Below are 22076 nucleotides of genomic sequence, written 5' to 3' on the forward strand. Positions count from 1 at the left end.
ATGATGGGATTTTTCAAAATCGTAGAGGGGGAAATATCCGTTTTCGTAAATACCCGGCTATGTGGAAACGTGGCCTAAAATGGTCCTGGACAATTCTGACTAAAACTAGACTAAAATGCTCAGACTTTTAGTCGACTGAATCTTGACACGACTAAAAGGAGAATGAACGTGACTAAAACTAATAAAAACTAAAATGATAGCTGGACCCAAAGACTAGATTAAAACTAAAACTGAAACAGGCTGATGAAAACAATACTATGTACGAGAAATGTCCAAAGCTTCTGTAGAAATGTAATGTGTGTTTTCTTTTCTCTCCACAGACTCAAGCGCTCGCGTTTAAAAAGGAGTGAAAAAGACTTTATAAAAGAGGATCTGAGCAGGTTCATCCCAGCAACATGACGGCGCCGGGGCTGCTGACGGAGGTGGAGCTGCTGCGGCGGAGGCTGCTGGAGATGGAGGGGAAGGACGAGGAGCTGGCCCGGATGGCGCGGCAGTGCCGGGACCTGGACCGCCGCCTGGCGGCCGAGGCCGGCGCCGGCCGGGGCCTCCGGTCCGAGGTCGACCGGCTCAACGGGCGGATCGGCCAGCTGGACCGGCTGGAGGAGGCGCTGGGCCGGAGCCGGCAGGACTGCCTTCACCTGCGGGGCAGCCTGGAGCGGGAGCGGGCCGCCGGCCGGGCGCTGGCCGGGGAGCTGGATGCCCTGCGGCTCCGGGTCCGGGACCTGGAGGCGGCTGAGGCCCGGCTGGAGGACAGCGAGGCGGCGGTGAGGCGGGACCTGGGACGGCTGAGGTCGCTGACGGCGGCGCTGGCCGAGGACCGGCGGAGCGCCGCCGAGAGGCTGCAGCAGGCCGAGGAGAGGCTCCGCCGGAGGGACGGGCCCGGCTGGTCGGCGCCAGCGGACCGACGGCCCGGTTCACGGTCCGACGCAGACTTGGAGGAGAAGGTTAGAACCGTGGTGAAGGAGAAGGACGAGCTGCAAACGAGGCTGCAGGCGGAGGAGGAGAGGAACCGCGAGCTGCAGGGACGGATAAGCAGCATGAAGAACACGACCTTCAGCCGCCCGACGGGGGAGAACCGGGTCCAGGACCTGGTGCAGGAACTGGACCGGCTCCGGCGGAGGCTCCAGGACCAGGAGGTTAGTTAGTTAAAGAGGACCTATTATGGCATTTAATACCTATTTTAAACAGGCCTTGAATGTTTATCTATGCGGGATTCTGAGTGGGTGGGGCTATCAGAATCAGAATCAGGTTTATTATTGACAGTTTAGAAAACTGCTTTTGACTTTGGATACACCGGCGGCGACACAATGGTATTATGCGCCTGTTTTTCCAAGGGTAACACTGGGATGGGTGGGGGGGGGGGGGGAAACACATCTTCACACTGAGTATAATACGCAGTGTCAAGGTGCAAAAAACACCTCGGCACACAAAGCAACAAACATCATCACAAGACTTGCATGTGGGTGTGTGAGAGTGGGGGGTTGGGGGGATCCCGTTACAGTACATCCAAGTGATCGCCGCGGCTTCGTGGCGCTCGAAACCCGGAGACTGTGTTGGGGGGGCTGATAAGAGGGGGGGGCCGGGAAGGCGTTGAGATGAGGGAGGTGTGGTTATCAGTAAGTGTGTGTGTAGCGGTAAGTCCGTGAACTTCGCTCAGAGCTGCTCCTCAGCCAGTGTCCTTGATGTTATCAGACAGCTCGGTACAGTTCTGAAACAGGTCCACAGATGTTCCTGGGAGATGGGAGGGTTAGTGGGGGCAGTCCCTTGTTTACATTCCACCAGGGAGATTGTGACTGGAGCGATCGGCCAAACCGCTCTGTCAAGGCCAGATTATAGAATCAACAATTATATTGCAAAGAACAGACAGACTCAGTAATTTTCCGTCTGCCTTTAGTCCCTGGTTCATCAATGGCGACTCCAAACAGACGAATTTGTGATCACTTCCCGCCAAGCCGAGCTTCCAACTTCTCCAAGGTCTTCTCCATCTTGCCAATGAGCTCAAAGACCGCCGCCAGCCTGGTATACTGTTCAAGAATCGCATCCAGCTTGCGGCTTTGCTCTCCCGGCGTTAAAGACCCTACGTCGGTGCGACGCGGAACCATAAATCAACGCACACGTGGATGACATTTTGACCGGAGAGATTATAAAATACCGGACTTCGGCATATTTTACCGGACAAAGTCCGGCAATTACCGGACAACGGAAACCCTGATATATATATATCCGATTCATGATCGGCTCATAACGTCCGAGTCCGGATCGAGTCTGCAATCACGTGATCGGCCCCGATTTCCGATCACGTGATCGGATCGGGACAACTCTAATGAGAAGTTATCTCTATGATTCCTCACCATTTCACTACAAAAACCTCAATAAAGTGGCAGCTGCTGGAGGGAAATGGACAGAGAGCGCCCGATGTCACGCAGTGGGATGCGATAGTCGGACGCTCCCATGCAGTTACACGGTTTTATAGTTGTGGGCGTGGTTTGCATTTCCGTTACGTAACGAAAATCAGCAGAATCTGAACGGCTCGTAGATCCACATCACACTGGATGGATCATCCGGGCGGCTGTACAGACACTGCAGAATTTGGTTGCTTTCCTCCTCTGAGTTGGCAGGCTGAGGGGAGACCACTTTATCAGAATCAGAATCAAGTTTATTAAGTCAGCTTAGAAAACTGGGGGGGTCCCGGCACAGTACATCCAAGTGATCGCCTCGACTTCGTGGCGCTTGAAACCCGGAGACTGTTGGGGGGGGCTGATAAGAGGGAGGGGCCGAGGAAGGCGTTGAGTTGAGGGAGGTGTATTTATCAGTAAGTGTATGTGAAGCGATGAGTCCGTGAACTCCGCCCAGAGCTGCTCTCAGCCAATGTCCTTGGTGTTATCAGGCGGCTCGGTCAGTTCTGAAAACAGGGGTCCACAGATGTTCGTGGGAGAGGGGGAGCGTTAAGGCTCAGTTATGGTTCTGCGTCAAAATGACGCCGTGCCTACGGCGTGTGGTTTGGATCGACGCAGAGGACACGCCGTCACCTGCGCCGTCTCTGACGTGCACCTCCTGAAAATTGTAACTACGCGTCGAGGAGACGCCGTCCACACGCAGACCGAGAGGGCTGTGATTGGTTCGTTTGAAAGCGAAGCATTTCCGGTTTCCGGTTTGAATCAGTAGTGAACTTCCAGGGCTCTTTTCTTCGTTTATGTGTGATTTTTTTTGTTTTTGTTTTTTGCACAATAGTTGTCCTTATTTCTTTGATTTACTGTGACCGGAAAAAGTCGGATAAACCATTCAGAAAAAGATCGCTAACTAGTGGCCGCGGGGGGTACTGCACCACGACCAAATGGAGAGACGGAGAAGTCAGAAGGGTTCAGCACGGCGTCACGGCTGCGGCGTGTGCTCTGCGTTGGTGTGACGCAGAAGCATATTTCAGCCTTTAGTGTTAGTGGGGGCAGAGTCACCTTGTTCACATTCCACCAGGAAGATTGTGATCAGAGCGATCAGCCAAAAACCGCCCTGTCAAGGCCAGATTATAGGATCAACAATTATATTGCAAAAAGAGGCAGCCTCAGTAATTTTCCGTCTGCCTTCAGTCTCTGGTTCATCAATGGCGACTCCAATCAGACGAATTTGTGATCACTTCCCGCCAAGCCGATCTTCCAACTTCTCCAGGGTGTTATCCATCTTGCCAATGAGCTCAAAGACCGCCGCCAGCCTGCGATTCTGTTTGAGAATCGCATCCAGCTTACGGCTTTGCTCCCCCAACGTAAGAGTCTGAGCGTTGATCGCCTTGCTTGACCCTTCAGCCACGCCCGGCAGCTCTGAAAGAGCCAAAACAGCTGTCGACGACTTACGCGTTTGTCGGTAGATATATATATACATATACATATGTTAAAGCAAGAAAAAACCTGTTTTTCATAATAGGTCCCCTTTAAAAGGAGCTTGAGGCTCCTTTTAAGAAATGAGACTCTAGCGCCACCCTTCACCACGACGGCCGTCGGGGGTACTGCAGCCAACAGCGAAGCCGGCACGGGAGAACGGAGAGAACGCACATGCAGAGTCATGTGACGTCACATCCGCAGGACAGCGCGGGAAATTCGGGACCGAATTGCAGCACATTTTGCAGCACACAGCCTGTTCAAGGCAAAGGAGAGATACACTAAAGGGCTCATTCTTTTTGGTTTGGAACGCTTCATCTGACATTATTACTAGAAAACTTAAAATGTATACGGATTTTTTTTATAAATCTTGCCACAATCCGGCCTCAAGCTCCTTTAAGTGTATTGTTTTGAATGAAAAGTGGGTTTGTTGACGCAAGATAGTCAGCCAAGTTTACAATTCTTTTTTTTGTAAAATAGGTGCTGCAGGACGACGTCCAGGCGCTGCAGAGGAAGCTGGAGGACGAGCAGCGAAGGACGCGGGGGCTGGAGGACGAGCTGGCGCTGACCCGGGACCAGCTGGGCCGGTACCGGCGGGCGGAGAAGCAGGAGGTGAACCAGGAGGAGAACCAGGAGCACGTCCTGCTCCGCCACCTGCAGAAGGAGCAGGTGAAGAACCGGCTCCTGACCCGGGAGGTGGCGGCGCTTAAGGAGCAGCTGCAGGCGCTGAACACGGCCGAGACCGACGTCTGCCGGGTCCAACTGGACCGGCAGGAGGCCCGGAACCAGGACCTGGCCCGGGAGGTGGAGGAGCTGGGCGGCGAGCTGCACGGGTACCGGAGGGTCCAGACTCCCGAGGCCCGGACCGGATCCTCGGACGGACATCGGACCTCTAGGGAGGTCCAGACCGAGCCCTTGCGGGTCGCTGACGGAGACGAGAAGGATCCTGCCAACCCGGAGGTCTCCAGGACCAGCTCCCGGGTCGACACCAGCACCAGTACCCGGGTCAGGACCCCCCCGGGCCCGGACCTGCCCCCCCCGCCCAACGGCGAGGTGATGACGCTGACCCACACGCCCGGGCAGCCGCTGCACATCAAGGTGACGCCGCACCACGCGCTCAACACGGCCACGCTGGAGATCAGCAGCCCGTCCAGCGGTGCCGGTGCCAGCGCCGCCGCGCCGTACACCAGCACCGCCATCATCCCGGCCGCCGGTGCCGCCACGCCCAAGCAGCGCATCACCATCATCCAGAGAACCCCGTCCTGCAGCCCGGACCGGACCGGCTCCGTGCCCGATGGGCCGCCGGGTTCCCCCGCTTGCGCCGCCGCGCCGGACGGCTCGCCCGTGCAGCTCGTCACGGTCCAGGCGTGTTCCCCCGACCCAGCCTCCCCGCTCTGCCAGACCCCCGAGCGGCACCAGAGGCCCGGCGGCAGCGACGGCGGTCCCAGCTTCATCACCACGGAGGACAGTAAGATCCACATCCACATGGGCAGCCCCGCCACAGCCCCCGGGGCGACCGCGGCAACCGCCGCGCCCGGCGGCGTCAACGGCTCCTACTTCCTCCGGCACGAGCAGAGGACTCAGGTCATCACCAACGGCTCCCACGTGAAGGGAGTCGGGAAGATCACGAGCAGCATCACCATCTCGGCCGCCGGCGCCCCCCCCGCCGCCTCCAACATCACCGTCAGCGGCCTTTACGACTAAACAGAGACTCATTCTGCTATTAAATGTTTAAAAAAAACTATGTACAAACCATGAAATGAAGCTTTATGACGCTCACTGGAACTTTCACCAGCTTAGATGAATAAAAACAGCTGACAGAACCTGAAGTTTGATCCTTTTTTCCTCCATTGATACGCTTCCTTCCTTCCTTCCTTCCTTCCTTCCTTCCTTCCTTCCTTCCTTCCTTCCTTCCTTCCTTCCTTCCTTCCTTCCTTCCTTCCTTCCTTCCTTCCTTCCTTCCTTCCTTCCTTCCTTCCTTCCTCCCTCCCTCCCTCCCTCCCTCCCTCCCTCCCTCCCTCCCTCCCTCAAATCGCTGCAGAGCCTACAGCGTACGGCGTGCGTCGCCGCGTAACGTACGCCGTAGGCTCTGCGTTGGTGTAACGCGGAACCATAAATCAGCCTTTATTCTGGCTAGGTTTGAAAAAGACTTAGCAACAACAGGCAAACGAGTGATTGTATACATTCAATGAGTGAATATTATGAAAGTAAAATATATATTTCTCGCTAGAAATGTAATCAAAACGCATTTTTATGCAGAAACTAACTCAAAATATTGATTTTATTCACTAAAAAATAAGAAATGTCCACTGAAAACTAGGGGTAGGAGGAGTATTGGGACTGGGCCTTTGATTGACAGCTCATGAATCAATCAGATTGGATGAAGAATGACAGAAAACACGCTGATTGGCCACGGAGGAGAGTCTTTGAGTAACCAATTAGAGACCAGCACAAGTCTCATGGAAGAAAAGTTTAAGAACATACAATACACACTCATTTGCCCGGCGCCCCTCGCCATTGAAACCTATGTATTACAGTCTGCACAAAAAACACTCCGAATAAACCCAGTATGGGATGGGAAGGCTTGAAAAATTAAAAGTCAACACACATTTTATCAGTGCACTACGGAAGAGTATCAGGGCCAGGCAGGAGAAAAATAAAAAAAGTATTTTAGGAGGAAGATTTTTTTTTTTCATTATGCACTTCGAGAAAAGAGTCGAAATGTTGAGAAAAAAGTCAAAATGTCGAGATTAATGTTGAAATACAATTTCGAGAAAAAAGTCGAAATGTTGAGAAAAAAGTCAATCTCGTGAAAAAAGTCGAAATGTTGGAAAAAGTCAAAATTTTGTGAATAAAGTTGAAATGTCGAGAAAAAAGTTGAAATGTCGAGATTCATTTTGAAATACAATTTCGAGAAAAAAGTCGAAATGTTGGGAAAAAGTCAAAATTTCGTGAATAAAGTTGAAATGTTGAGAAAAAGGCGAAATTTCGACTTTATTCTTGAAATTGTATTTCAACAATAATCTCGACATTTCGACTTTTTTCTCGACATTTCGACTTTTTTCTCGAAGTGCATAATAAAAAAAAAAATCTTCCCCTCTCAAAATATTTTTTCTCCTGCATGGCCCTTATACTCTTCCGTAGTGCACAGATGTGATAATTACTTTTTATTACGTAATTTATGTGTACTGTGACTATATTTTTTCCTGTAATTTTAATGGGGGTGGCACCCTAGCGCCCCCTATTGACAAGCCGCCACTGATATCAAAATATAATCTACAGACATGGATCTTTTCAAAAATCATAAGTACGTTTTGTCACCTTGAGTGGTACTGACAAGTGAAATGTTGGGCTCTGGCCCCTGGACCCCTGGGGATCAATAAAGTTTATTCTATTCTCTTCTACGAGGCAACGCCGCCCTCTGCTGGCGGACTGCAGTAACTGCACCGAGCAGCAGCAGGACATGCTCACGTTTCCAGCTGGAAATGAGCAGAAATACACAAACTTCTGTGTCCCAGACATCCAGTTCTGGTGTTTCAGGGACGGACCCGGCCTATAACTTCAGTAAAACGCTTTAAAAAGCTTTTAAAAGCCTTTTCTTTCCCAGCCTTCACACATAAACACAACCACGTGTTTCTCCACAGCTGATCTTCCCTGTAAATCCGGCTCTGTCAGGTTAATTAACTTCATATTTAACCTCATAGAAACAGTCAGACATCCCAAAAAACAGGCTCAATACTTTACACAAGTGCTTTATAAAGCTGGTTGCCATGACAACCTGAAGTCGCCCAGAAACGGGAGCTGAGGTTAGCAGTTAGCAAGTTAGCTTCAGACAGCGTGGATTACTGATGGAAATACTCTTAAAACATTAAACACACAAGAGTGAGGTGAATTACCTGAGTGGATTTCCACTTCCCACCACGGGGTACCATAGTCTTCTAAGCCAAATTCACCTGAATCGTCTCCCATTTTCCTTTTTCTTGTAAATAATCCGTTAAAATAATAATAAACTCAAACAGATGTGAGAGCACGCTGTGGTGCGTTCAGGTGCAGCTCGGAGACACCAGCTTTATTTTAATATCTCAATATTCTAACAGTCCTGTATACCAGGGCACATTGGTGACAGCAGCAATGAACATGGCTGTATGCTCAAGTGGATTTAAATGTACATACTTTTAAGAACAAATTACGATTACACAAAACAAGACTAGATAAACATTACAATGAAATACATAAGTCAGTATGAAATAATTAACTGGGCACATAAACATAAGGATAGATTAAAATAAGTAAAAATCTTTTACAAAAGACAAAACCCAAGTATTAAAATAAATAAATAAAAAGGGAGTGGTGGATTGATGATACTAAAAGCATCTCTAATGATTTTACAAATGTGAATTCAAATGTGTATTCTGCTGCAAGGTATGAGTATAAATGTCACTTAAAACCTAATATTTAAATTGATCTTTCGCCCTTTAAAAAGGGCAACAAAATAGGTACAATGTAGATGTGTTTTCTGAAATGCAACAAATGCCTAACTAAGTTTTTTGTTTGATCAGCTCCCAATGAGTTCATCTTGTGGGACATTTTTTTTTTTACGTTTAAATCCATAAACGTTTGCCATTTATTGTAGAATTTGTTGTTCAAGTTTCCCCTTCTTGAGTATCTAATTTCTCTACTTTTAAAAAGGACATAACCTCGTTAATCCACTGTACTGGGAGGAGTTGTCGTGGATTTCCAGTTAAGGAGGTGAAATTCCTTAGAGTATCTGGTTTACTCCTCAGGAAGACCAAAAATGCCAACGTGAGGTGACGAGGCGTCAATAGTTTTTGAGAATACCTATGACATGGTGTCAAAGTAAACTTGCCAAAAATGTGTCCGGGCTGGACAAGAGAAAAACGTATGCGTAAGATTGCAGGGTTGAGCCTGCACATCTGTTGCAAACATCTACCATATTTGGGAAAATCCTTGCCAACTTTGTCTTTGAATAATGACATCTAAATACAACTTTAAACTGTATCAAGGTCAAACGGGCACAAATGTGAATGACCTTCAGTGCGGCTTCCCACCAATATTGACCAAAAGCTTTCATCGATGTTCTTGATTGGACGAACATCAGGAGCAAAATAAATCTCAGTCACGTCATGTTTTGGGGCCTCATTTATAAAAGAGTGTGTAGGATTCCTACTAAAAGTGTACGTGCGCTCGAAAGCCGAAAATGGCGTGCGCACAAAAAATTCCTGATTTATAAAACCATGTGCACGCACATCTGCACGCAATGTTCTCTTTATAAATCACAGTCCACCTGGAAGGTTGCGCACGTGAATTCTCCTCATATCCCGCCCTCTACACGCCCACTTTTTACCATGAATGGTCAATGCAAACTACATGATGATTGTATTTGCATATAAATGAGCCTGCTGAGCATGCGCAGCGCCACCTGCAGTCTGTTTCTGCTGCGTCAGGATGAATGAGACGTGTCGAGCCACCGTGCCACTAAATTTCATGGAGACTGAGATCGAGATGTTGTGGATGAGGTGGAGGACAGGAAAACCACATTATTTGGTGGTCACAGTAGTGGCATCACTAACAAAAAGAAAGCGAGTGAGTGGCAGCACGTCGTTGCTGCGCTAAAAGCCGTGAGTGCCACGGACAGATCTGTGGCAGAAATTAAAGATAAAAATAAATTAAAAAGCGATCTGAATGTGGAGGCCAAGAGGAGAGTGGCCCGTCACTTATTTGTTCTGTCCTCAGTCACTCTACAGTTGGAAACGGTGGGTGACGAGGAGTTTCCCGGTGTCGTGCCAAAAAGTGCTTGCCTGCCGGAATCAGATTTCTGGCCGCGGGAGCGCGCACAGCAGCCCTTTGAGCAATAGCGCTAAAACGTCAGATTTTCAGATTATGAAGCTCAAGAATGAGATCAAGTCATATTTAGGTAGAAACAACCTTTCAATAACTGTATTTGATTGATTGATTGATTGATTGAATTGTTTATTTCGAACACATAAAAAAATATAAGATTTTAAAACAAATTCAAAACATACAGAAAAAAAAGCAACAACAACAAAAACGTAATACAAACAGGGGGAAAAAAAAAACAGTGTCCGAAAAGGAGCAGGTTGAAGTAAAACTTATTTAACCCTGCCCCTTTGTTACCTCTATCATAAATTAAACATAAATATTAATAATAAATAGCTGCAATTACCTAATAGGCTACCAATTTTCCCATTAGTTGTGCCTTTGCACCTAACCAGCTAACAAACACCATATTGCCTTAACATAAATCCTCAACCAAATAACTTCCCAGAACTTCCTTTTTGTACCGTTTTTTAAATTGATTTATATTTGTACATTGCTTCAACCCATCACCCAACCCATTCCATAGATCCAACAACTGAGATACACATGCTTTTCCTTTTAGAATGAAAACATTGTGTTTTGAAATTAAATTTTCCTCTTAAATTATAACCCCCCTCCCTGTCACAAAACATTTTCTGTAAATTCCCTGGAAGTGAATCAGTTCGCGCTTTGAATATGATTTGTAGAGTTTTTAGTTTGACAATATCCCAGAATTTCAACACATGCGACTTTAAAAACAGTGTGTTAGTGTGATCCTTATAACCCACATTGTGAAGTTTCCTGATTGCTTTTTTTTGCAGTCTGAATAGCGGTTGTAAATTGCTTATATATGTGTTGCCCCAAACTTCCACACAATAATCCAGATATGGTAATACTAGTGATGAATACAGAATGTGCAATGATTTATAATCCAGCATGTATCTTGTTCTCCCCAATATTGCTACACTCTTTGCCAGTTTTGTTCTTATATGATTTATATGGGGTTTCCAGCAGATTTTGTGATCCAGTATCACTCCCAGAAATGTATTTTCATACACCCTTTCAAAGGTACATTATTGATCGTTATTTGCACAGTATCAATTGGGATTGTGCGATTTCCAAACAACATAAATTTAGTTTTCTTAAGATTTAAAGATAATTTGTTAACATCAAACCAGTGTTTAAATTTTTTCATTTCTGCTGTGACCAACTCCAAAAGCTGCTGTAGATCTTCCCCAGAACAAAAGATATTTATATCATCTGCGAATAAAACAAACTTAAATATTGCTGATGCTTTACATATGTCATTAATGTATAAAATAAAGAGTTTGGGTCCTAACACTGACCCCTGTGGGACCCCACAGGTAATGTCCAAAAGAGTTGACTTATGATCGCCCATCTGCATTTGCCATTTGGCCTTCAATCAATCTTTGGCAGGTAAAAAGACCCATTTTCAGGGGAGAAATCTACGGAGCCCCTCTGGTGACATTTGAAAAAAAATAAAATAATGCGTGGCCACGCATTATTTTATTTTTTTCAAATGTCACATGTTATTACTACACTCGCCATGACAATACTCTTGCTCTTTAATAAATAGACTATAATTACCGTTATTAATGATGAATAACCATCCCACCAAGGAAGTTGCATCCACGAAGTCCAGACAGTAGGTTATAATTAGATATTAACTCGTGGCCACGCATTATTTTATTTTTTTTTCAAATGTCACCAGAAGGGCTCCGTACAACCCTGCAATCTTACACATAAGTTTTTCTCTTGCCCACCCGGACACATTTTTGGCAAGTTTACTTCAACACCATGTCCAAGGTATTCTCAAAAACTATTGACGCCTCGTCACCACACATTGGCATTTTTGGTCTTCCTGAGGAGTATAAACCAGATACTCTAAGGAATTTGAAGTAATAGCTTTCACCTCCTTAACTGGAAATCCACGACAGCTCCTTCCATCATCACACAGTGGATTAACGCGGTTATGTCCTTTCCAAAATTAGAGAAAATTAGATACTCAAGAAGGGGAAACCTCAACAACAAATTCTACAATAAATGGCAACCGTTTATGGACTTTTTTGCGACAACGTAAAAAAAAAAATGTCCCACAAGATGAACTCATTGGGAGCTGATCAAACAAAAAACTTATAGTTAGGCATTTGTTGCATTTCAGAAAACACATCTACATTGTACCTATTTTGTTGCCCTGAGATCAATCTAAATATTAGGTTTTAAGTGACATTTATACTCATACCTTGCAGCAGAATACACATTTGAATTCACATTTGTAAAATCATTAGAGATGCTTTTAGTATCGTAAATCCACCACTCCCTTTTTATTAATTTTAATACTTGGGTTTTGTTTTTGTAAAAGATTTTTACTTATTTTAATCTATCCTTATGTTCATGTGCCCAGTTAATTATTTCATACTGACTTATGTATTTCATTGTAATGTTTATCTAGTCTTGTTTTGTGTAAATGTAATTTGTTCTTAAAAGTATGTACATTTGTACAACAATTAAAGCCTGTATGTTAAGTAAATATAATGAAATATGTTAGTTAAGTTTGATTGACATATCCATAGACAGCGGTAATTTTATGTTTTTTTTATTTACTTAGTTGTTTTTAAAATTAATTTATTTGTGAATTTATTTCTTGGAAAAAGGGGCAGATTAGATAAGATTCTTATTCTTTCTGTTCCCTTTTCATTCACAATTTATGAACATTTGTGTTTGTATTTGTATTGAATCGTTTGTTTTATTTTTTGAATTAAATAAAGAATAAAATGAAAAAAACATTTAAATCCACTTATGCCCTGGTATACAGGACTTTCACAAAATTAGAATATTGTGATAAAGTTCTTTATTTTCTGTAATGCAATTAAAAAAAACAAAAATGTCATCCATTCTGGATTCATTACAAATCAACTGAAATATTGCAAGCCTTTTATAATTTTAATATTGCCGATTATGGTTTACAGTTTAAGATTAAAATTCCCAGAATATTCACATTTTTTGAGATAGGATATTTGAGTTTTCTTAAACTGTAAGCCATAATCAGCAATATTAAAATAATAAAAGGCTTGCAATATTTCAGTTGATTTGTAATGAATCCAGAATGTATGACATTTGTGTTTTTGTAATTGCATTACAGAAAATCACAATATTCAAATTTTCTGAAACAGTCCTGTAAGTGCCTTTGTTACTCTTGCATCAATAAAAAAAAAAGAAACATTCACACAGAAGACCGAAGTCTTTAATAAACCTGAACTTTATTGAACACAATTTCAAATTCTTACAAAACCGCAGGCGGCTCCTGCTGCTGCTCAGCCAGCTCCAGCTCCGGTGACGGTTCCAGGCCCCTGAACGTTTCTGCAGCTCAGGGTGAGCAACGCCCGGAGAAATCAGAAGGTTCTACAACAAGCTGGAGTGGCTGAAGGATTAAATGACGACGGCGGAGTCGAACCTCCACCCGAACCGGGCCGGAACGCGGGGAAAGCAAACCAAAGTGCAGAGCCGAGGTGGTGCAGCGTCTAACTGTTAGGATGAGAAGATCCTTCCATCCCTGGAAACCTCCCCGAATATTATTATTTAATGTAGCGTTTTGAATTCTCTAAAATAATTAGCACTTAAGAATGTTTGGCAGTAATGTCTCTCGTGTCGGGGGGGTTTCCTCAGTACGAGTCTTTGGAGAGGGCGATGATGGTGAAACGAACCTCCTGGGGGTCTCGGGCCATGAACACCTTACACACCTCCACAGCGTCCTGGAGGGAAGAGAAGAAGAGAATTAACATCCTGGAGGGAAGAAGAAGAGAATTAACCACCGGCTAAAGGAGAAAAGAATTAACATCCGGACGGAGGGTTGACCTTTGACCTGCAGTGGCTTTTATCTGTCTGGAGAAACTAGTGTTGTTTCTGTCAGCCTGTTTCAGTTCTAGTTTTAGTCTAGTCCAGGGATCGGCAACCCGCGGCTCTAGAGCCGCATGCGGCTCTTTAGCGCCGCACTAGTGGCTCCTTGGAACTTTTTCAAAAATGTTTGAGCTTTTTTTCCCGTCCTTTTTCCTTTCCTTTTTAATCTCGTCATTTCGACTTTTTTCCTCAACATTTCGACTTTTTTCTCGAGATTGTACTTCAGCATTAATCTCGACATTTCGACTTTTTTTCTCTCGACATTTCAACTTTCGCCTTCATTCTAATTCTGATACAAGACTTTTCATTTTTTGCGGCTCCACACATATTTGTTTTTTGTGTTTTTGGTCCGATATGGCTCTAAAACATTTTGGGTTACCGACCCCTGGTCTAGTCTTTGTGTACAGCTATCATTTCAGTTTTTATTAGTTTTAGTCACGTTCATTCTCCTTTTAGTCGTGTCAAGTTTCAGACGACTAAAAGTCTGAGCATTTTAGTCTGATTTTAGTCAGAATTGTCCATTTTAGTCTCGTTTTAGTCGACGAAAACTGATGACATTTTAGTCTCTACCTCGGATGGATGGATGGAAGAATGGATGGCTGGAAGGATGGATGTAGTGTTGTTTTCATCAGCCTGTTTTAGTCTAGTCTTTGGGTCCAGTTATCATTTTAGTTTTTATTAGTTCTAGTCATGTTCATTCTCCTTTTAGTCGTGTTTTTTTTGCTTGTAATGAGAAGATAAATCTTGTTCCACTGGCAAATTTTTCTACTTATTTCAAGTGAAAATGTACTTGAAACAGGTGAAAATTGTCAAATAAGTTATTTTTCTGGTGTTATTTTTCTGGTGACGACTCTAAATGTTGAAATAGCAGTAAAACCACATTCATTGATGAAATGACATAAGGGATGGAAAGGAGGGATGGCAGTTTTACAGGGGGGATGATTTGGACCGTTTTTATTTCAGGGGGGATGCCATCCCCTCTCATCCTCCTCAACTCCAGTACTGGATATCAGGCATCTCTACAGCTCCAGAAACCCTGCAGCCACACCGGACCAGTCCGGTTGGATTAGAACCACTGCAGGCCAGAGAAGTTTAACCAGGTCTTACCTCCAGGAAGGAATCCTCCGATGTTTTCCCGTGGACCACGGGGAACGGCTTCCGGCCGTCTGCAGATGAGAAAGTGGACAATTCAGTTAATGTGAACCACGACTGAATGTGCTAATTAGGCCTGGGTTGAAAAAAATCAAAACAAACAAAAAAAAAAAGATTTTCCAATTCTAAAATCGATTCTCATATAAAATTCCTAAAAATAAAAAATAAATGTTTTAATCATTTTGGTATTTTTGTGTTTATGCCCAAAAGAGGATGTTTTGTTGGACACAATGTTTTTGCCTTTAAATATGTTTAAAGGTATAAAAACATTAAAGTTTTCAGTTCTAATTGCATAAATTGTCTATATTTCATTACTTTATACACTGTCTTGGGGTTACATTTGCATAAAATGCTAAAAACCAAATTATCAAAAATTTAAAACCTGAAAAAGACCGAAAATGGAAAAGAATAAAAACGGAATCTGAGAAAAAATAAGACCGATAATTCTGCCCTACGATGTTTCTGTTTCAGTTCTATCAGCATTCTGGGAGCTGATTGGTCCTTACAGCATCATTAGCTGCAATACTTGCTGTTGAATCTCAATATAATACTAGTATTAATATGTTGCAGAACTACAGTCATATAATTCATGCAACAGCTCAAAAAACTGTTTTAATAACACTAACCCAAATCAATATTGGAATAGAATCTAATCAAGATAATCGATTCTGAATCTTAAGAATCGGAATGGATCCCCAGTCCTAGTGGTAATCACCAAAGAACTGGATACGACCCCCAAAAACACGACTCACCCAGCTCGTATAATTGTCCTCCCACATTCACAAACGCTATAAAGTGCAGGTTGACTTTGTCGTCTAAGCTCGGCGCCTGAAACGGAAAAGACAGCGTTATCTTTCACTCAAACCCAACGGGAGATTCTGCAGAAGTCTGAACCCAGAGCCACGCACCTCGGTCTGGCCCTCCTGCGCGCTGGACTCGTGCGTCACGCGGATGCTCTGAGGAGGAAACACAGTTTATTTCTCTGTCACCAGATCCTGATGAGAGCGGCTCCACGGCTGCTTCCTACCTCATCCTTCTCCAGGAACGTGGCCCGCTCCTCCGGCGCCATCTTACACGTTTGTTCCAGGAACTTCTTGAGAGCAGAATCCGGCTCTGCAGAGAAGAACAACCTGCTGAATTAACTGGATAAACTGGATTCACGGCTACGGTTCGATTATTCAGGTACGAATGAAGTGGCTCTGCCGTAAAATCTGCTGTATTTTTAGGTCCATGATCTGCACGTCTCCATCCATTTACAACAAACAAGGTGGTGAAAATTTCTCAAAACTCGATGCTCTCAACAGTCAGCGATGGTATCATCCAGTGGCATCAATTCAGTCAAAGCTAAGGTACGGCAAGGTTACGAGTCACAGAACTGAACTACAATATCAACCAACAGGCCCAGCAAATACTCATCACAGAAGTCTGCTATGTAGCTGATCTGTGTGGTCAAGAACATTTGAACTTTTTCAAATGCAGTCTCACTCACATCCTGCTAACGTAACTGTGAACACTACACTTTAACAACGTGTTGATCAATTCAGTCAAGCGGCAGAGTAATGGCCAGTCCCAATCCCCCCCTACTCTCTTTTCAGTCCTACCCCTAAATTTTGTGCGTTCCCGTGAGGGTAGTGGTGTCCCAATTCCTCTTTGCATGTAGGGCTAGTGGACATAACGAGGGCTAGTGGACATAACGAGGGCTAGTGGACATAACGAGGGCTAGTGGACATAACGAGGGCTAGTGGACATAACGAGGGCTAGTGGACATAACGAGGGCTAGTGGGCATAACGAGGGCTAGTGTGTATCAATCTAGCCCTTCAGAGCGAAGGATTTCAGATACTGACTCACCGACCGAGGACTAGAAAAATTTCCCAGAATGCTTTACGTCATCAGACTGAATCAAACAAAAAAACATGGACATTTCTCATTTTTAGTGAATAAAATCAATATTTTGAGTTAGTTTCTGCATAAAAATGTGTTTTGATTACATTTCTAGCGAGAAATATATATTTTACTTTCATAATATTCACTCAGTGGATGTACATAATCACTCGCTTGCCCGTTGTATCTTCAGATGTCGCCAGAATAAAGGCTGATTTATGGTTCCGCGTTACACCAATGCAGAGCCTACGGCGTAGGTTACGCGGCGACGCACGGTGCATCGGAGCAAATTTCTTAACAGACGTTATTTGGATAAACTGAGCCCAGGTTGGGGATCTTAACGGTTACTTTTACGCCTGAAAAAATATTAAAACTTAATAAAGTGGCATATTAACAGCACTACAGCTGAAATTAAAACAGCTTTTATCTCTGGGCTTCCTGATATGGTGTGACGTATGTGCAAACGTAACTACGCAGTCACTTACGTACCCGAACGTAAACCACGCAGTGACGTAGCAAGTGGTGTCCCAATCCCTAGGGAACATTACAAGGGCCCTTCATTTCTAGGGCTAGTGGTAGAAAGTAGGGGGGGATTGGCCCTAAGAGAGCAGAAATAGCGTATCAGACAAACGCAATTTAACCCATTCTGTTCACTTCATTCACTATGTCAGTGCAACAGTATCACGTGGACATGGAGTGGCTAACAGCCTCGTTAATAGTCTGACTCCCTCGGCTGCCGGAGCAACATTGGACAATCACTTGCCTTCTGTTTCTGGAAAAAAAATTGCAGGGTTGCCTGCTTCCTTTTCATTTTTGTAAGTGATTGACCTAGCGACCACTGTCGTCGGGGACGCTGGGACATCACATTTCAAGATATGGGGGGGGTACAAGTGTTGGGAAAGATAATACCTAGTGAAATCGATCATGTTGTTCTGATTTGCATTTGTGGTTATTTTATAGGTATTAAATAATAGAATAATCAATACAAATAGACAGAGTAATTCCATAAATCTTTTTAAAAAACAAACATTTACATTTTCCCCTGAAGCCAAGGTGTGGCAGCTGCCATAACCAACTGACGCCCCTGCTGTCATCACTTCATGCTCCAACAAGACCAGAGTCCACGTGAGACAGATGATGCTGGTAACAACCATCATCATCTCTATATTAGTTTATAAGAAGCAAAATTAACTAATCTGACCTCCTTTATTAAACTGTAAAGATGTACCAACTGGATGAGTCACAATTCACAGATACGATCGCATCAAAGAGAGAGGATCATTGTCACTTGTGGGTTCAGTGTGATGCATAAATAATAATAATAATGATAATAATAATAATAATAATAATAATAAATCCTCACCGAACTGCAGATGAGCCTGGTTATTTGCCACCGCATGAATTAATCCTATTGTTCCGCAGGCGTTGCCGATGGTTTGCCTGACGAAGTAAACGTCCGGGGAAATCTGCTGCGGCTGCTCCTTCAGTTTCTCCTCCTCCTCCTGCTTGAAGGCTTCGTACTGGACACAAGAAACATCTGAGGTTAAATTCAGTTTCTCCTCCTCCTCCTGCTTGAAGGCTTCGTACTGGAAACAAGAAACATCTGAGGTTAAATTCAGTTTCTCCTCCTCCTCCTGCTTGAAGGCTTCGTACTGGACACAAGAAACATCTGATGTTAAAGACGGGATAGGAATACTGTTAAGACACCCGTTGTGTTTATTCCTTTAATAAATCATACAATGATGTTAGCAGACAGGTTTTGAACGCTTTGGTTTTGTCGCAACTGGATTATTGTTTTGTAGTTTGGTCGAATACTTCAGTTAAGAAGGTGAAGAAATGACAAAATAAAGCTGCACGTTGTGCACTTTATGTGTCCAGCAGCAGAAGAATCTGGTTATCTGTAGCCCCTTTCACACAGAGATTCCGCAATATTGGTGTAAAGAAGTCCTGCCAATACGCCGCCTTTGTTGGTTCACACAGAACCATACAACGCCGGCATAACGCCGCTCCCGTCTGTAAATTCACACAGCATGCCGGCGTTCCGCTATCAGAGGCGTGACGACAGCGTCAGTCCGACCGTCATGTCAGCGGCATGCCGGCTGTGTCATTCACACAGACCCCGTTTCGTCTCTGTGACGGCTCTGTGACTACCTCCGCTGCCGGCTTATTGGTGGGGCCACTTGGCCCCCCCATTCCGCCTCCGTGACTTTCACACAGAACAGCGAGGCGGCTTAAAGGCGCAACGTTCCCGCCTCGAACTGGCTGTGTGAAAGGGCCTTATAACAGTGTTTCCCAACCCTGGTCCTCGGGGCAACACTATCCTGCATGTTTTAAGCTGGGCATACACTGTGCAATATTTTAAATAGTTTGATTCAGCCCCATCTCAAACTGTACGACTAGATCGCTGAGTTCAAAAGTTCAGAGCCCACGATTTATGGTCTCACACTGTACGACCCAATGCTCTGATGCTCCGTCTGTTCACACTATACGTTCAGAATCCTCATGTCAGACTTCTGTTACTGGAACTGCAACGTCAAAAAGAAGAGGAAGGGGAAGAGGAGGACACCGGAAGTGGGAGACACCGAAGATGCTCAGCAAAAACAAACGCGCTGCCTTAAGCCTGAATTATGGTTCTGCGTTAAATCGCCGCCGTAGGCTCTGCGTTGGTGTAACGCGGAACCATAAATCAGCCTTTAGCAATTTATGCCATTCTGTGTGGCGATAAATGAAAAAAGATTAGACAACGTCGTGATTGGACAAGGAATTGGCTGGGCAGACGTGGGAAATGCAGTCTTTTTTTTGCTATTAAAACATCATTTGTAATGTGACTTTGCAACACTTTAAACTACAAATAATAGTTTTTGACGTGACATCAGAGATTGTACATGCTCTCTGTGAAAGGATGAGTCCAATCGGGTCGTAGCTGCTTCAACTGTGATTCCTTCACGAGGAACGACCAGGATTTCAAACACTTTTGATTTTCTTGCGAGCACACGATTCGTGATCGGGAGCTCGTCGTGAGGCGTCGCTCTCTCTCGTCGTTACCCCACGTTTACGGCAAGAGGCACAACGCGAGAGACAGGAAGAAAATAGAAGCAGGGCGTCCGACAAATGTTCAGCTCAAAACGGCGCGGCGTCGCTGCGGCCAGTTAGGACTGTCCAATAGAAGATAAAGCAATGGAATTGATTTTGTCGCTGCAGTTAGGACACGGCGTAATGTATGTCTGTTATGTATTAAAGGAGCATGAGGCTCCTTTTAAGAAATGAGACTCTCTAGCGCCACCCTTCACCACGACGGCCGTCACGGGTACTGCAGCCAACAGTGAAGCCGGCACGGGAGAACGGGGAGAACGTGCATGCAGCGTCATGTGACGTCACATCTGCAGGACAGCGCGGGAAATTCGGCCCCACAATTGCAGCACATTTTGCAGCACACAGCCTGTTCAAGGCAAAGGAGAGATACACTAGAGGAAACATTCTTTTTGGTTTGGAACGCTTCATCTGACATTATTACTAGAAAACTTAAAACATACAATTTTTTTTCATAAATCCTGCCTCAATCTCCTTTAAGTGTTAATGTGTGTATGTCGGACCCCAGGAAGAATAGCTAATGCTAATGTGGATCCTAAATAAAACAAACAAGAGCATCACCAGGATTTTACCTTCTCCGTGACGGGGAACAGCAGCAGGACGGCACACACGGGTCTCGGTACCATGCTGAGCAGCTCCGGGTCCAGGCCGTACACGTCCCCGAACTGCCAGCTCGGCCTCATGCCCAGGCAGGTGACGAACTGCACACAGTTCAGCGGTGAAACCAACGCACAGCTCAACAACGGAAACACCAGGGCTCCTACACATCTTTCAAGGTCAAATTCAAGCACTTTCAAAATCTTCAAGCACCTTATCGCTGGGGTAAAATATCTACAGGAATATATTTATACTCAATTATTTTTTACGCTTTTTAAATCACAATTATTTACATTATATCCTGCTGTAAACATCTAGTTATGTTTCATCTTACCGATTTTATTTCTCCTTGTAATAACTAAACTATAGTCTGATCCCAATTTTGTGAAAAGACAAGAGTTATCATTTCAAGCACTAACTAAAATTCAAGCACTTTTCAGGCCTTGAAAACATTGAAATTCAAGCACTTTCAAGGATTTCAAGCCCCCGTAGGAACCCTGAAAAACATCTGACAGAAAGTTCAGCTGGGAGTTAAAATGATTCAGCAACAACAACAGACTGAAATCCCTTACTCATCAAAAACGCTCACGTCTGTCCCTGAAGGATGAATCAGCATTTTTAAAAGCTAATGTAATATAAGACTTTAGTCAAGTTGCATCTCTCCTCATATTTCTCAATAATTGCAATAAATTATTTTTCAAAGTACAGACATTAACTGTGCTGGAAACAACATTTGTAGGAAAACTAATCTCCTTAAAACTGCATGTAAACATGTAAACTCTCTCTAAACTCTCTCTATAAATAGGAACTTTAACAACAAATAGTTTCATTTAGTGTCAAATAAAACAGTCTTGCAGGATTTTAAGAAATTATTTATCATTCAAAATTTAGGACTAAGAATTATTACAAGACAAATCTATAATAATAAATAATAATAATAATAATAATAATAATAATAATAATAATAATTTTTTTTATTTATATAGCGATTTTAAAAAGATCTCAAAGACATTTAATTCTATATTTTTTTTTTTATTTAAAACAATAGGACTGCGCAGTTTCCTGTTTTGAGACGTCATGTTATTATGGGATGGATTTTATTCCTAAACAGAAGTTATTTCTGCATCAGTTTAAGGCCCTGCAGCTTTACAGACCAGTGTCCTCCTCTATCTCAACTTAAATACGTCCAAAAGTAGACACGTACCTTGGTCATGACCTGAAATGAGAAGAAAAGAAGAGAAACCGTTATTTAAAGTGCAGTAATGAGAGAGAAACAGCGCAGTAACCTGAGCTTTGGTTTCTCTGTTAGCTGCAGCTGAGCACATGCTTCACGAATGAATGACACCCAGGCGATAAAACAGCTAAATAAAGCCGGATTACACACCTCAGGGTTGGATTCGAGGGGCAGCCAGCGCGGGGAGTCCATCCTGGATGATAAACGGGTGTTTTTTGATGGTTTCGGGCCGAGGCTGGAATAGATTTAACGGATATTTGTGAATATCTGACAGCTGGAAGTCGCTTCCTCGTCTGATGAGAACTGAACACTGAGTTCGCGGGGGGGAATCCGCCGTTAACACGGTGTAAATACACCCTACGGCTTAATAAGAGGCTTTAAAATTCACAAATAGTGTACATATTACTATTATAAATCACCATTTTACTCCTAATGATAGTTATGTTTGGTAATTAATCATAATAATTACATGTTTTAATGCGACGCCCCCTCCGTA

At 44.1% G+C, this 22076-nt stretch overlaps 2 protein-coding genes across 2 annotated transcripts; one reads left to right on the plus strand and one right to left on the minus strand.

The window, feature by feature from the left end:
* Positions 1 to 371: 371 nt before the first annotated feature.
* Positions 372 to 5678, plus strand: LOC133446588 (filamin A-interacting protein 1-like). Its single transcript, XM_061724651.1, has 2 exons — positions 372 to 1136; positions 4350 to 5678. Exons 1-2 carry the CDS (start codon positions 396 to 398, stop codon positions 5571 to 5573), a joined length of 1965 nt encoding a protein of 654 aa, XP_061580635.1. The 5' UTR covers positions 372 to 395; the 3' UTR covers positions 5574 to 5678.
* Positions 5679 to 12968: 7290 nt separating this feature from the next.
* uchl3 (ubiquitin carboxyl-terminal esterase L3 (ubiquitin thiolesterase)) lies at positions 12969 to 21574 on the minus strand. The gene is made up of 8 exons (XM_061724652.1): positions 21551 to 21574; positions 20322 to 20450; positions 18023 to 18179; positions 15805 to 15890; positions 15686 to 15733; positions 15530 to 15605; positions 14733 to 14791; positions 12969 to 13480 (listed from the first exon to the last, which is right to left on the minus strand). The coding sequence occupies exons 1-8, from the start codon at positions 21557 to 21559 to the stop codon at positions 13391 to 13393; spliced, it is 654 nt and encodes a 217-aa protein (XP_061580636.1). The 5' UTR covers positions 21560 to 21574; the 3' UTR covers positions 12969 to 13390.
* Between the last annotated feature and the right edge of the window lie 502 nt (positions 21575 to 22076).

The sequence above is a fragment of the Cololabis saira genome, chromosome 6, assembly GCF_033807715.1.
Source record: "Cololabis saira isolate AMF1-May2022 chromosome 6, fColSai1.1, whole genome shotgun sequence".
Taxonomy (NCBI): Eukaryota; Metazoa; Chordata; class Actinopteri; order Beloniformes; family Belonidae; genus Cololabis; species Cololabis saira.